At 40.6% G+C, this 16,429-nt stretch overlaps 1 protein-coding gene across 1 annotated transcript; it reads right to left on the minus strand.

The window, feature by feature from the left end:
- Nucleotides 1-793: 793 nt before the first annotated feature.
- On the minus strand, nucleotides 794-15,306 carry abhd8 (abhydrolase domain containing 8). The gene is made up of 5 exons (XM_022231324.2): nucleotides 15,188-15,306; nucleotides 11,094-11,902; nucleotides 10,100-10,270; nucleotides 7,078-7,288; nucleotides 794-5,971 (listed from the first exon to the last, which is right to left on the minus strand). Exons 2-5 carry the CDS (start codon nucleotides 11,804-11,806, stop codon nucleotides 5,762-5,764), a joined length of 1,305 nt encoding a protein of 434 aa, XP_022087016.2. The 5' UTR covers nucleotides 11,807-11,902; nucleotides 15,188-15,306; the 3' UTR covers nucleotides 794-5,761.
- Nucleotides 15,307-16,429: the final 1,123 nt, after the last annotated feature.

Raw genomic sequence — 16,429 nt, forward strand, 5'->3', positions numbered from 1 at the left:
GTGCGTCACTTCCACCATTACTCCAGTCAGTGGAATCGTGAAAACTATTATTAAAGCGTACAGTCTGGCCGCTACTCAATCTACCCCAGCCTTGAAACTTTAAATTGGAGGGCGTGATATTAAATTTCACGAACCAATGTTCAATGAAAAAAAAACTGCCTGTTCGAGACTTTTCGAGTCTAAAAAGTTTGAAGCATGATGCTTCGATTTGAGCAGAATCTTTCTCAACAGCAAATTAAAAAAAAATCTTTTTAGAGCCAATGAAATTTTATTTATAAAAACGGTGCAACTGCAAGCCGAGTGGTTCAGGTTTGTGATCCTGGTGACAACGTTTAGGGGTTCGAATCAAGCAACTGACCGTAAGTTGTGGACTTAGGTAAGCCACTTTAACCACCCAGGAGTAAAATGGAGACCAGCATTAGCTGGGGTGACTGGCATCCCATGGGGGGGGCACATTTCTCAATCCTTTCATTCACGAGCTAAATATGGCTTGGAACAGATTTGATTAATTTTTGGTCTAATTCATAATATTCATAATTCACACCTTGAAAATGCCAAAAATTTGAGGTATAAACAAGTAACATTATAGAAAAATAATGGCATATTAAACTAATCATCTTGAATGGTTTTGAAAAAACCAATTTCTTCCAATTCATATTTAAATACATGTATATAATAGAGATTATGCCATCGAGCCGATTTCACTCTCATCAAAACTGGCACCAACCCAATCATCTATAATGTCAAGAAATCTTTGCCCCCACCAAACACAACACACGAACTGTTCTACAACTTCTGGTGTCATATTTCTTTAATGTATCACTATCACATAACACAATAAAGAACACTTCGTCATAAAGTAAGAAAACATTTTAAGAAAATATACATTGCAGTTTGCTAATCTATCAGGAGAAAAACCACCTCAGAGTAATTGAAATATAAAGATTGTAACTCTACAGATATCTATGACATAATAGATGCACACACTCAGAAAGACATACATGGCAAGTAAACTTCTGGTCTGAATTGGAAGAAAAGGACATAGGGCTAAGATCTCCATCTTCTAAAACACTTCTAAACCTTTGTGAATGCAAATTCATCAATAGGCACAGTACATTCTACAGTGTTTGTACATGTACAGGTCATATGCAGCAAGGTATGAGACGGAGAGAACCCCCCCTGCTTTGTGTTGGTCATTGTTTCGCAGGAATCTGGGGAATTCCTTTCAGACATCTTTGGGGGATGTGTTAAGTAACAATCGTCTGGAATGTGTATAGGGATTGGGCATGTTGGGGGGTACCCCCTCGGTCTCATTTCTTGCTGGGTATAGTACAGGTAGTGTTGGAGTCAGGTACCCCGAAACCCTGAAGCATAGAGGACAGATGCATTCAAATTGTCAGTTGTCTGCTCTTGCCCAAAACACTCATCCAAATATTCAAACAGCCTTGCACAAAAAATGAAGTTTGATTCAGCATTCCACTTAGCCTGGTTTTCATTTAAAAAGGACACAACCAAAACCTTTCAAAACCACTCCTTAAGTCATCAAAGTCTGAAAAGTTTCGAAGTAAATTTGTTAAGTTGTGTAATGTGTACCTCGGGTCTTATACATTCGACCTGGTTCCTGAACTTATGGTTGGGCACCCAGTTCCAATGTGACTTCAGGGTACTACAAGCACTTGGCTTACTCTGCAGGGAACTCTTACCTTATTTATAAAGTATTAAGTCATAAAATAATACACTGTAAACAAACTGAGCAGAATAAATAAACATTTACAACTTTCTCAGCATATATGAGGAATGCACAGGGGGGGGGGGAGATGGTTCAAATCTGAAACGTACCACCATTTCATAGTTGTTCTATTTAATACGAGTACAAAAAATATACCATGAAATAATTGGAAGAGAAGAAGCTGAACTGAACACTTGCCATGATACTAGAGGTTCTTAGGGTGGGCTTTTAATAGAATAGGCTTCATCAACTATGATGTTCATTTAACAATCATGTTCTTACATACTAAAAACTGTCATAAATCATCCACTATATACATGTAATTTACTGACCAGATATACTCAACACTTTAATAGAAACCTGAAATATTTCTATAAATTTATCATTGACAAGCATGCACAGTTTTACAAATCTTTTGGGAAAATATAATTCTTTCACCATTATTTAAGATTAGGAGAGTACCTTGTAATTTTGCTCACGTGATTACAGGCTGCCAAACTTGTCTTCACAATCATTTTCAACACTCACCCATAAAAAGGATCCAAATAAAAATCCACAGTTTAAAAGTACAATCAAAATTTCTCTCTTTTTTGTATAAATATTCAAAATTTACAAAAGAAATTGTGTGTGTACACCATTTCCACTGAGAATGAAATGTACCACAAACTGAATAACTCATCGGTGTAGCACAATCCAAACTAATGAAACATTGAATGTGAAAATCAAACTTATTACACCAAGTATCTGATGCACTTTCTTGTGCAAAACCTGACTAATCAAAATTATACCGAACAATTCAACTTTTCTGAAAAAGGACACACCTTGAGTAGTTTCTTAGCCATGGAGATCTTTGATGTGCATAAATTGAAAATGCTAGTTTGGTCTTGGGTCATGTTAAACCACACCTGGACTGTGGGTTCACCTCATAATTGTTCAAGGTTCTCAGCGTCCAGTAGTTTATATGCTTGCTCTTTATATCCGGACTGGTTTTACAATGATGACCAACTTGGTTCATTACTTACTGTCCCAGCATGCCAGGACGGCTTTCACAGATTTATGGTACATCCTGTCAAGGTTTACATGTAGTGGTTGCTCTCAAAACTCAGAAATCTTTCTTTGACAATAGTGACAGCAGTGTCTTTGACAATATTGCTTATAACACATGATAACAGGCCCTGTCCTGTGGAAAAATAATCCTAACAATTACTATACACAATATTGCTACAGATTTTGACGGTGTGTCTTTTCAAATTTCAAAGACATAATTTCTTCTGTGTTCAAAAATACTGTAAATTACGTGTATGAAGTACCACATATGCAAAATGTATGTATAGAAATGCAAGTATGAAAATAAAACAAATACTTTTTATGCAATATATAAAATGGGACAACCCACACAAGAACACTTCTGTTGATAGATGACAGTTAACGTTTAAAGCAATTCAGTTGCCAAGGAGACTATTTAATTAACTCGCCTCTGCGTTGCAAACAGTTTCACACTTTTAACCCACTAATTGCACTTAAATTTCATCTTGAAGCATTTGTTATTAAGAGTAGACAAAAACTGACTGAAGTGCCAAGGCAATGTCCAAGGCAGCGTTGGAGAAATGAAAATCTTATTCTAGATCGCAAGAGGCAGTGGACAAACTGGTCAGTTTGTTCCATTCTGGACAGGAGCGGTCATGCCTGTGCTCAGAGAGTATTTTAGCAATGATGTCCATCTGATCTGGTGCACCACTGCATGTGCACTGGACAGTGAGTGAATGGCCGACTGAAATTAATTTCTTAGGTTTACCTTGCCACTGAGTTTGCTGGGGTTCGGTTGGCCGGTCCAAGTCAAATAACCAGTGGGTCACCATTACCAACTGGCTACTTGCTTAGATGCGTCTAAGTGAGTAACAGTTGCACGCTCCGGCAGCCCAGAAAAACACCAGGACTACTTAAGGCCATTTTCCAATACTAGACTTCATCTCCATCTCATGCTTCATCATTTTTTTACCACCTTAATAGCTCAACAATGAATCCAGTGATGTGACAGAAACATCAACAAAGACGCAAACGTTTTACAATGTTTCAATTTAATTGGAAAGCTTCAGGCCTACAGTCTAGGAATGATTTCGGAGACAAAGCCTGATGAGACCGAGACAAAGTCGAGTATTCGAAAACGGCCCAAGTTAGTGTGAACAAAAGCCAGAACAAATGATTCAGCTATTTCAGGGAGGGGGGGCAGGGGGGAGTACCCTGAGTAGACAGTGATCATGTGCCTGGACTCACTCATACTACATGCACGTACACCAATGAAAAGAGAGCAGTGCGTTTACTGCTTCACATTCAGCAGTGTGATCTCCTATCCGCTCCGAGCGGGAACAAGAGAGGGTGTGCTTTTCTAGAGCAGCAGCACAGATTGATGCAGGCTTGGCACGGAATGAGCTGAGTATGCAATCAGTATCTATTTGAATATATATGCAATCTTTGCGTGTGCACTGATTGCATGCCAACTGGTTTAAAAACTTCCCGCTAGCCCATCTCTTTCTTTGCCACTTGAGGCAGACTGTTTTCTACATTAACCCTTCTTTGGTTTTACAGCACAAAGGTGCACAAATGCCCACAGTCACTGGTGAGCATGTATTTTCTATATGGAACTCAAACATGCACAGGTTCAGTGTGTACACAGTAGATTGCCAGCACAAAATGACCCAGTTGTTGGGCAGCACAAAAGTGCAATCTGATATTCCTGTGAGGGACTGTTGGTGCAGTGCACAACACCACACAGCGGTGCTTCTTTGAGGTGTTCACCAAATGACCCAAAGAGTGACTTCAGCATAGGAGGGTTAAACCATACATCACGACATTACCCGTAACAGTGAATCCTTGAATTATGAAGCACGTATAAGCAATGTTGTGTGGATTTAGAATCACATTTGAGATGCGTGTACACCACTTTACAGTCTGCAGAATGGAGTAATGGTCACATTACACTTTACTCCAAACCCCTGAGAGACTTACCGGTAGTTTGTAGACACTGGGCACGCAGTTTTCTGTGGGAACAAAAAACCTGGTCCTGCATGACCTTTTACACAGTACCCATCTACTAATGCACGGTAGTGGACTGTTCAAGGGTATTAAACAAGCCAACGTACCGAAGCTTGACCATTAAAATTAATGGGCACCCGGTATTTGTGCCACACTTCTAAAGAAGGATCCAAGTTACTACCCCTGTTCGTCACACCTATGAAACATTCCTTAGCCATTTTGCTTTTGTGTTGGATGAATATGACAAACTTAGATAGCACATTCCCATTCTTGGCTGACTCTAAATGTGCTTTGGAATACTCTCCCTGCTCGCTTGGCAAAGAAACAGTACTATAAACTCCCTGGGAAGTATATGACCATTGGTAAAACCATTTAAGGCAGGTTAATCAACCAGACAATCCTTTCTGCCCTCACAGGTACCCATTTACGCATCTGGGTGGTGAGAAGCAAGTATTAAGGTGACGTGACCTGCGCAAGGTGACGTGACCTGCGCAAGGTCACAACACATACCCCACTGCATTTGGATCTAGATTTGACCCTGATCTTGTGATTGAAAGTTACACACTCCGACCATCAGCCCCACGTCTAGAGTATCTTGCCCATTATGTATCCATCAGATACATACCGGCAGGATATATTTCAAACCAATCAGTTGCAGAAGTACCGGTTTATACAGTCTTGCATTCAATACTGCAGAACATTATTACACACAGTCTTTTACGCTGATATTTCAGGGTGTGTTTGAGCAAGCTACTCGTGTTAACAAGAGTAACCGTGCGAACACACTCTACGTGTCCAAGTCCAGGTGTATGCACAAGCCTACATTATCCTGAATACTGACCACTTCCCTGATAGAATGTAGTTTAGAAAACGAGCAAGCTGTATTGCAGATTTGCGTAAATTGAATAAAGATCTGAATGTCTTTACATGTGTAACAGGGTGCCAGTAGAAATGCTGCAGCCATCTACGTTCATATGGCAGTCATGTGGCATGCCACTGTCATGTGATGGTGACATGTGGCATGGTCTTACCATGGGCACCCATCCTAGTTGACCGGGAGGACATTGACCTTTTGGGTCTTGCACGGCGGTGCACCATGGTGTCCTTCAGGATGAAAGTGTGGATGAGTCGGTTGACCGTGTCGGGCTGTTCTAGCATGACCATGTGGCTGGCGTTTTCAAGGGTCTCAAGTTGGGATGCGTAGATTGTCTGTAACAGAAAAAAAAGAACACCATAAAGACTCTTGTCACAGGAGAGATTCTGCAATAAAATGGACATGGTTATCTTGCCAGATAGGTCAACAGTTTGTGTGGTCTTGTGACGTCACATGCAACTCACTCGACTACAATTGGTATGTGATCCAGTTATCTTGCCTACAACATGTCAATGTAAAATGTGTCATAAATTGTTTATTTTCACTTGCTGTTCAAGAAACTTATCCTGTGCAGAAAGATAAATCTCTGAACATGTATTTGTCGTTTGGAAGTGATCTGAAGCAGAATTTGCCAGACGTAAGAGGTATTCAATGGAGGCTGTCATTTTTCTTAAGTCAATCAGTCACAGTGTTGGAATTTTATGCATAAGTGCATGAAGCAAAACAATAGGATGACTGGTGACTGTAACCAGTAGCTAGTAAAGATAACAAAACATGCATGCACCCATTAGGCTCGCATGTGTAGAGCCTTTAATACTGCTGATTAGTAACCCGTTGTACCATGGTGAGGTGACTTTTGTAAGACATTGTGGCAAAAAAGTTGAGAGATGTAGTTTACTCCATCCCTTATAGTTATCACAGACATTTATTGAGTTAAAATGGAACAGGATTGATGCATACATGGATAATTTATTCTGTTTCTGATCTTGTATTACAAAATAGCCCATTATTTAAATAATTACAAACGGGTTCCGGATCTTGTACAAGCATTTGCTTCCTACCTGGAATCTTCATGTCATTTCTGTTATTTTGATATTAAATTCATGCGAATACTTCATTTAAGATATGGAAATAAATAAACTAAACTAAACTAAGATGTTTGTGCACGTGCTTACTTTACAGTTTTCAAACTTGCACAATTTACATTGCACATTCTGTTTGAAGAGCTTGTGCATGAATTTGTGATTTTGTGGGAATAAGACAAAACAATGAAACATAAACTGCAGGTTGATATGTGCAAGATGCTGACCACCAAGTTGACGCTCAACCTCTCCTGGGCAAACACTTTGTGATCTAATGAGATGCTCCACTGTCAATCGCTCCTACTGAGCGACGACGGCACATAAATGGGGCACGTAAATAAAAAGGCATCTCGACTTACTTCATTCATCCACTTCTCGTCGTCCAGTAGAACCAGCTCGTCTTGCATCCCGTAGATGAGCAGTGTGCTGGCACCGAGGGCAGCATGGTACTCCTCGTCGCCCTCACGCCAGCTCTGGCCCTGCATGGTGGCGCGCAGCACATAGGCGGGAATGTCAAAGGAGCGATTCTTCTCCTCTTGGGTCTGCTTGCTGTTTTTGTGGAAGGCTTGGCTGTCGGAAAAGTGATGCAATGAATTAACTACATCAGTGAAACTAAAACTTTTGATCAGTGTTCAAGGATGTTTAAAGTGTAATGTTGTTTTAAAGCACTAATCAATCTAACCGGTGAAGATGCTGATCGAGAGTATGGTAACTTACATTCCCAAGATGTCTTCCCCGAGTGCTCGAGGAATAGTCAGCCACACTCTGCACCCTTAGGATCCCGCCAAATGGTAGGTGTGTTGTTTATTTTGACACCCACAATTTTTGGATTCTGAATATATAATAATAACATCTTCCTCTTTCGCAAGATCTTGGACAAGCACTGAGCATACAGTGCTTATTAATATACGATGGGTAAGGGCAAACCAGTTATATATAATCTTCCTCTTTACACAATGTTCCCTAATGATATGGAAACTGTTCGTAGATTGTGAACACCAGTTTGGGGCCAAAAAACAACAGCCTTACTTTCTAATAGTGATACACACACCACACTCGCACACATTCTTGTTGCCAGGTTATGGGGACTACACAAGTGTCGACATATAGACTAAAAGGGTTTGGGGGACAAATTTTTGTTCCCATACATGCCATAATACGAATCCAACTAAACTAACAAACGACATTGTCTCTTCATTGTAGGAAAGGCCTACCTGTCGAGTATTACCCTACTATCTAGCTGTTACATGCAGCAAGCTCACTCCTGCAGTAAACAAATCTCTGGATCAATCAGAGATCGGCTCTCACAATGCAATTTTTCATTGACCAATCAGTAACAGTCTATGAAACTACTTTCACTGCAGTTTTCAGTTTTTGTTTTCAGTGTTTTGCATTGTGCACTTTCGTGGCTGCATGTTCGCTGTCGTTATTTACACTCTCTGACTTCCCTTGAGTCAAGGGGAGTCAGGTTGGTGCAGTGACTCTTTCCTCACCTCCAACCCTTGCAACCCGGGCCCCAATCCCACCTATGTCAGCATGTTGGTTGGGGTTTCGGTCCCTGCCTGGTTCCATGGGTTTCCTGGAATGTTTATCCAGGGTTTTCCGCCCACCTTTAAAACTGAACATTTCTTCATTGCCTTCTTAATTATCACTTCAACCTGCAACTGGTGCTAAATACGCTGTCGGATGGCCAGATACAAGTAAGTGAAATTTGAGACTTTCCCATTTTTTCACAAACTATCCACACAGCCCAGTACAGAATGTTGATCACGCCAGAAATTGGCAATGTTGTTGTCAGTTCACTGCCAAATATTGAGCTGGCAAGGTGAGACCAAAGCTAAAGAATGGACATTGACGGTAAATGTACAAAGGTGAGATTACAAAATAACTCTAGAACTTCAGACCAGAAAGTACTTAGCTGAGTATTTTTGGAACACTTTTGAGATTAAAACTTAACTTTTCATTAAACAGTGATGATTTGAAAATCATTTTAATTTGGGATTTTATTGGTTCTGTTGTGCATTTACACTAGTTCAATACAGTCGAACACGATCAACACGAGCACGCTTGAGACGAGATCGCGCTTACATGAGCATATTTCTTCAGTCCCATTCAAAATGTACACATTCCTATGAGAGAAAAACTTACTTAATACGAGGTGTTCTTAGACGAGAACACGGACAAGACGAGCACTTTTGTCTGACCCGCAGTTGCAGTGTCAAAAACTATTGTCCATGACACATTTATGAGTACAATTGAAAAAGTGTCCTCAAAAGCTTAATCCCAGTAAATCCCGATGGAGCGCGTCAGTCGTCTCTAATAATGCTAATCCACTCAGCAATTTTGCGCTGCGGTTTTACCATAGATGACTTGGCGACTCTGTTCCTTGTGCCGCTAAAGGGGGCTTTATACAAGATGACAATGGTGTTACGATGTCGCAGCATCAAAGGAGTGTCAATTACAGCGGGTCTGAACTGAAAGAGGTGGTTTTTTGTTATTTAAACCAAACAATGGATGAACCCGACTCGAAAATCATAAATAGGACCCAAGTTTTGATGCAGAGGAAAACAAACGCACAAACAATTCTCATCAAAGACCCCACACGGTCAATGGAAAGAAAACTGAAATAGGTTTTGGAAATTACACCCTTCTAAAGTTCCCTTCCTTCCGTGAACCGATGTCCCACATTCCCTTTCCAAAATAAACTTGCACAACCCTGTCACACATTGAAAATGAAAGTAACTGTTCCATAATTAAAAGAACATTTCTACAAAATTCCCGCAAATTAAAAACGGAAATTCCCCAACTTCAATACCCTCTTATGTCTGTCCTTCACACATGACCTGGTTCTCAAGTTTATTAAACCTTTACATCGGGTACCAGTTTCCAGGTCATGCTTCACCACGCCGCGCGTCCGGCCACTTACACCACTGTTCTCTGCTGTCGCTTCAAACAAGTAGGCGTATTCAAACTTTTGTCTCATTCATTCGAATCATATTGATAAATACAATTTAAAATTTATTAAAAAATGAAAGGCTGGTACATGAACATCGAGTACTAATCCACTTCATAAACTGTACCATACAGTACACTGCCATAGTTTATAACAATGCTTGCTGGACCATGACGCCAGGCTTGCGCTCTATGAATAGGATAAGTGTCAACACGAGGTTCACCATAAAACAAGGTTTTGGGGGAGTCCCTTCGAGCTGGTATTAACCGTGTTCAACTGTATTTGACGCAGAAATTGCTACTGGAAAAGCACTCGACTACAAAACGAAAGATTGGAAGGAGATTACCGTTGCCAGAAATATTTTGTAAAAATCATCTAATGTGGGCTCATCGACCCACATGCAATGACCAAGGAAAATGATCCCATACCTGACAAAGCCTCTGATTATGATAGGCTTGATGCAAGCCAGCACAAAGCTGGGTAGGCAGAACAGCTGACAGGGCTCCGGTTCAAGGGGGACCGGCCCCCCACCGCTGATGAGCACCACCTTGGTCACCTTCCTGGCTCGCTCACGGGCAATCTTGGCACAGAAACAGGCCCTAAAGAACAGAGGGAGGAGATGAGAGAGATTCACATGGAAGAGGACTGTAAAATGGACGAGGCAAAATGACTAAGTTGGGTATTTCAACAATACATGATCAAGCAAAGCATGTTGTAGAGAAATCAGGCCAACATAAGCCTTTCAACAAATGCTGAACAGGATGAAACTGACGCTACATGTAAAAACCTTTGATATCACATGACTTTGCTTTTTTGAAAGAGCAAAGAGGCTCACTGGATTCCAAGGACAAATTATTCGCTCACAAGAAAGGCACATTTTGTTGGGCACTTCATGCTGTCTAAAACCAAGAGTAAACTGCCAATCAACAATGCAATTGTGTCCCAAATCCACACCAGTGTACATAGTAGGATTTGATGAATCTAGAGAGGATAGGCTTAAAAGACAGACATGTATCGGTACATGTACAACAGTCAATCACTATTATCCCTGAAGGGCCAATATTCATGATATTTGCTTGAAGTCAACTTGAAGTCTTTTTTCAAGATGTACTTTCTGCGTTGGGGAAATGTTAATTTATATAACAGGTTTTGCCCTTACCCAACGTATATATTAATATATATACATTGGGTCTGGCTTGAAGTCTTGAAGGTCTTGAAGTCTGGCTGTAATTTAAAATTTGCCAGCGGAAAGCCAGAGTATAAAGGCCAATTGGTGTAAATTTTACAATTACAGAATACTAGTTATATTTCAATTAATTCCAAACACTTCCCACCAACCCCACTGCAACAAGATGTTTTGTAAGCATCGTAGAACATTTTGCTTAAAATAGAAGCAATCTGTCTTTGCAATTTGACACTCACCCATAGGAATGACCAACAAGAACATTTCTCTTTTTGCAGAAGCGGTCAAATATGGTCATTATGTCATCCGCATGCTCACTGAAGGCATACGCCTTGGACTGATGTGGTGCCCTGCTGAAGCCGTGACCCAGCAGGTCAGGGGCAATGACCTCATACCCCTGACTGACAAAGTACGCTATCTGGTGACGCCAAAGGTCTGAGCAGCCTCCCACACCATGGATGAAGAAGAGCGCTGTGTTGCCGTCCTCCATGACGGAGTGAAGCGAGCCCTGGCTCACATTGTCCGGATGAGAACAGGTGACCGTGGAGCCACTGAGGATACTGTCAGTACTGTCCCGTGCAAACCACTCCAGGCTACGACTGAGCAGGGAACTTTGCCTCTTGGTCAGTTTGGTCTGGGGCTGGGTTGAAGCATGGTGTTCAACACTGCTTGGTTGGGATACCAGACCATCTGCCTCTACCTCTCCATTCACCCCGTCAGCATTGGCATTGTTCACATACCCCAACTCTTCCGCATATTTCCCAAGTCCATGAAGGTCTGTACCTCTGGCGAAGCACAGCTTGGCGTGTTTTCTGGGCTCAGGCACAACATGTTGAACATGCAGCCATCTCCCCTTGCGCACTTCAATGATGTTCCGGATTTCATGACATGAGGTATCAGGGGCAATGCGACGGCTCCTCTGTAGGCCAAAGAAGCTGGACCTGGTCACCATTGCTCATCGCGCTGCACTTAAACTTGGACACTATTTACCCCTAAAATTTTGAGCTTCGAAGAAAGGATCCAGGACGTTGACAAACGCTGGTTTCCTCTGCAAAAAAAATAAAACAAATATTCATCAAACATCAAGATTTACCATAACTCAGCAAGGTGCTTCATATTACAACTGCTCTTGATATGACTTTGTAAGCTGAGTGTCTATGAAAACTATGGCTGTAACCAGGTACATGTGTTCTCAAATATTCAAGTGAAAAACACAACTGGGTCAAAAAAGCACTGAAAGCCTCAAAAGTTTCACAAGGAATAAAACAGATCTCAAAATTACAATTCAAAAAAGATCTACAAAATGAAAACAAGAAGCCAAAGTGGACTGTCAAAAGATTTTGAAGCAACCACAGAAAAAACTAGGAAGGGAAAATCAAAGAATAAAAATAAAAACCAACATAGCACCAATGAAACATTACTCTTAGAACACACAGAGTCAGAAATCCAAAAAGGGGCAGACACTTGTAAAGAGTGGATGAGATGGAAAACAGAGCAAGAAACCTAGCTACATGTACGTATACATGTACATTGTACGTCTTGTCTGTACAGTGTTGGTCTGCTGAATGACCTCAATGACATGAAAGTACTGCTTACAAGAGGAACATTAGGGGGCCAGCATGAACAATAGGGGAAGGGTGAACTGATAATTACAGGGAGGAGGGGAATTAACCCCACAAATAGGGCTGTAGTGGCTCTCTTTTACAATCTGTCTCTTATCCGTTGCCACCACAGCCCTACTTCAAGGCATGTCTTAAATGCCTGAAATCCAAACTGCAGGATTGTCACAAACTTTAAATCCTAATATCTTCCGAAACGAGAATAACTCGACAATTTTACTTACACTGGCGTATTCCTCAGAGTTTGGACTTTTATATGAGCACCCTGGAGCTTTCCAAAATTGTACAATTTCCAATGTATGGCGCCTTGAAAAACCCAGCCTGTAGTATTACATGCTGACCACGGGTGGCGCCATTTTGAAAAATGAAGACAGCACTTCGTATGTCGGAAGTCAAGGTACCCGACAGGTGCCGTAGATGCATGCATAATTAGTATTGTCACAGTACTGCTTAGTAGTAAGTTGGGCGTGCACTTTGCTAGCGTACAGTACACCCACAGCACGTGTGTGGAGCACATTGATCTCCATTATAAATACAGATTGGATAGGACATCGCATCCAAAACGCGGCCCGGGTATGCGTATTTTCAGGAGGGTAAATAACAAGCTTTGCGAATTTTGTTGTGTGTGCTTTCAAATGGAGTTTTTCAAATACCGGTTGAGGTTTCTGTGCTTCAATCGTCAGATTTCGAAGAAAAACTGAATTCTGTACTTGGAATGGATAAATTTGGAAAGAATAGTTGAGGTTTACACAGCTGTGAATTACCGGAGATCAGTGTCAAGTTTGAGAGAAGTAACAGAAGGAAATGTGAGTCGCACCTTATTTAGTTTCAGAAAGTTTCTCAAGTACTTTATAAAACTTAACTTTAAGCCTAGTTAGGCCTAGTAAGAAATTTACGACAGTCTCTCTAGCCTATCAGGCTTGGTAGGCCTATATGAAACTTCACTATCTCGAAGTTGAGACTGTTTGAAATGTTACTTATTGGCAAAAGTAGTTTCAAAAATTGAACGACTAATTTGTTGTTTATTTTCCCCAGATTTTACCGAAAAAAAATCCAAGACAGCCATGATTTGTGTTTGTCAGATCTACTGACGCACTGAACCCAAATCGTGTGACAGACGAGATGATATGAGTGACAGAATTCTTTTTCGGAGCAGAGATGAAACCAAAGTGAGAAGCAGAGTGTTAACGTTTCTGTTGAATGAAGTTACAAACAAGGGAATTCAAAGTCAACGCAATGAAAGAAACTTTGTCTACATAACAAATTATTCGTTCTCAGTTAAAACTGACTTTTTTATGCCAAAAAGTAATTGTTAAATGTGAATCCTTAAGTCAGGTTGTGAAGAGTGTGTAAAATTAAAATCATTTTACTGATGATTTTTTCAGTGTTGGCTCATCGAAACCAGACGGAAAAACTCATAGACAGTTTGGACATCATATTTACTGACAAAACCTATTGCATGTCCTGGTGGAATTCTCAAAGTTTTACACAATGAACAAATCATGATTAAACCGACCCAAAGTGAAAATATTGCTAAAGCGAGACCGTAGATAATAGGTGTAAAAAAATGAATTAAAAACAAACACACACAAAAACAAGTTAACATTATCACTTTCGAGTGGGTTAGTTATTTCCTGAAATAAGTTAGTTATTTCCAGTCCACATAATGGAGATCAATGGTGGAGCATGATACAGACAAGCATATTAATGTTATTCAAATTCAATTTCACCGGTTCCTTCTTCGTCTGTCACGCAAGGTATGATAGGGAACCAGTTCTGTATGGTACAAGGTATACCAGAGCGCCTGCCGGGTGCCTTGAAATCCGATGCAAGAAGGGTGCAGACCACTAATTCAAGTGAGAATTTCTGACCAGCTCATTAGCATTAAAAGTGCCCCCTTAGTATCTTTTGAAAAAGGAGATTGTTTGGCCCCCAAAATGGTGAGATTGTGTAAATCGTTGCCAGGATCAACTCCCTGGGTCTTTGAGTTTTCATATGAGAGCAGAAGGGCTAAAAACTACGGTTGAAAAATGGTCCTAAGTGCCCGAGAAAATTGAGGGTTGCCACTTGGAAAATGGCTGCAATCGGACTTCGTAAAAATCACTTTTTGGGGGGTAATTTTGTTTTGTGGGAATAATTAAAAATGTAATTGGTTAACCCCCCAAAAATTGAAAAGAAATTGAAAGATAAGTGACCAGACAAGAATTTCATTTGTGTTTCAGAAATCTCAGGGATGTTGGTGTGTATGCTATTGGGCCCTGAACGGTGCTGATTTTACACTGTTTCAATGGGGCTTGAATTAGTGGACTGGACCCAGAAGTGCTGGTCAGCATGTAGTACAGGCCGGGTTTTTCAAGGCGCCATATGTGGGAAAATTTACATTTTTGGAAAGCTTTAGGGTGCTTAAAATTTTCGAGTGATTCTCATTTTAGAAGATATTGATATTCAAAGTTTGTGACAATCCTGCAGTTTGGATTTCAGGCATTTAAGACATGCCTTGAACTTGGGCAGCTGTGGAGGCGACAGACAAGAGACAGATTGTAACAGCTCTAAGTGTGGGTCTAGTACTAGAGGGGAGTACACCTAAAAAGGATCCAAATATCAACCTAAAATGTCCCAAAGACGTAAATTTACCCCAAATAAATAAAGCATGAAACCATAAATAGCCCGAATCATTTTTCAAATTGTATACAAACATGTATTATGTAACTTACTTAAAAATAAAAACACGGAGTCCCGTCCGACATCATACTGAACTGGTATTTACTTAGTTTCCATGGGTTGTTGGTTACAGTCTGGTCAACTCAACGATAGAAAATATGCCACTGCACGATCCGCGAGGCAGATACCAGACATGCATCTGCGCGTATGAAGCCTTTTTTAAAATTTCGGATGCGTATCTGTTGGGTTATTTAGTTAGTTTAATTGGCTTTCAGCATTGGAACTAAATGAAAATACTTTTTATACGTCTATGGTTCCTTGACATATAATTTGATTCGTATTGGGAAAAAATATCTTTTCGTAGGTCTAAAAATCCAAAGCCCATTATAAGTAAAATTTCATCAAACTCCTAATATTCTATTTCAAAACTCTCTCAGTATTTTCATTTGGGCTCGGTTCCGAATTTTTAAAATGACCACTATTAAAATGTCAGTCCCAAAATACGAAAATTTTCTAGTAAACGTTTAGTTTGGTATGTAAGTAGGAGTAATTATGATTACCTAGAATTTATCAATTTTATCAATTCTTAAATGTTTATTTGGGATTAACTAAGATTTTTTCAAGCGCGCCACGTTCTTTCCCAGTTTGGACGCCATCATTTCAAATGACAAATGTGACAGCATGTATTATGAAGAATTTGGATATGACCAAATTATTTTTTTTCAACAAGAGGTTAGGAAATACGGTATATGGAAAGTCAAGTGAAAGTCGATGTGCGCCACGTTAGAATTAAGAGGGTCTTGACTCGGGGCAATCCCCCATTTCCCTTCCATAAATGGCACGTTAAAAGGTCCTCAAATTTATTCCCACCTTCAGAGGAGCCCTAAAGATAAAGAAATTCCACAATTTCACCCTAGTTGCCCCCCCCCCGAAAATTCGGCTCACGATCCACCCTTAGGCACGGCCAGGCGGATATCTTCGAGTACACACAACTAAATGTAAAAGAAAACACAAGGAAGTCACAAAAAGTCACGAAAGGATCGAGCCAATAGACCCGGTAAACTGTGGTGTTTTCCCTTCCGTGCCCACAAAAAAACCCGGACGGGCTACTTGGAAAACCACGGGCTTCAAGACAACGGGGGGCCCGGGTGGCACACCCCCAACAAACAAAAAATCAAGTCGCCATCCGCGCGTGAGCAAGATATTGGTTGATGCAACAAGATGAACAGAAAAGCTTGGGGTGCTGCTCCAACACAAGAAAGAGCAGAAAGGGCGCCACTCCTATACAAGAAAGA

This window comes from Acanthaster planci, linkage group LG05 (assembly GCF_054643075.1).
Source record: "Acanthaster planci isolate LZ-2023a linkage group LG05, COTS_SCS, whole genome shotgun sequence".
NCBI classification, from domain to species: domain Eukaryota; kingdom Metazoa; phylum Echinodermata; class Asteroidea; order Valvatida; family Acanthasteridae; genus Acanthaster; species Acanthaster planci.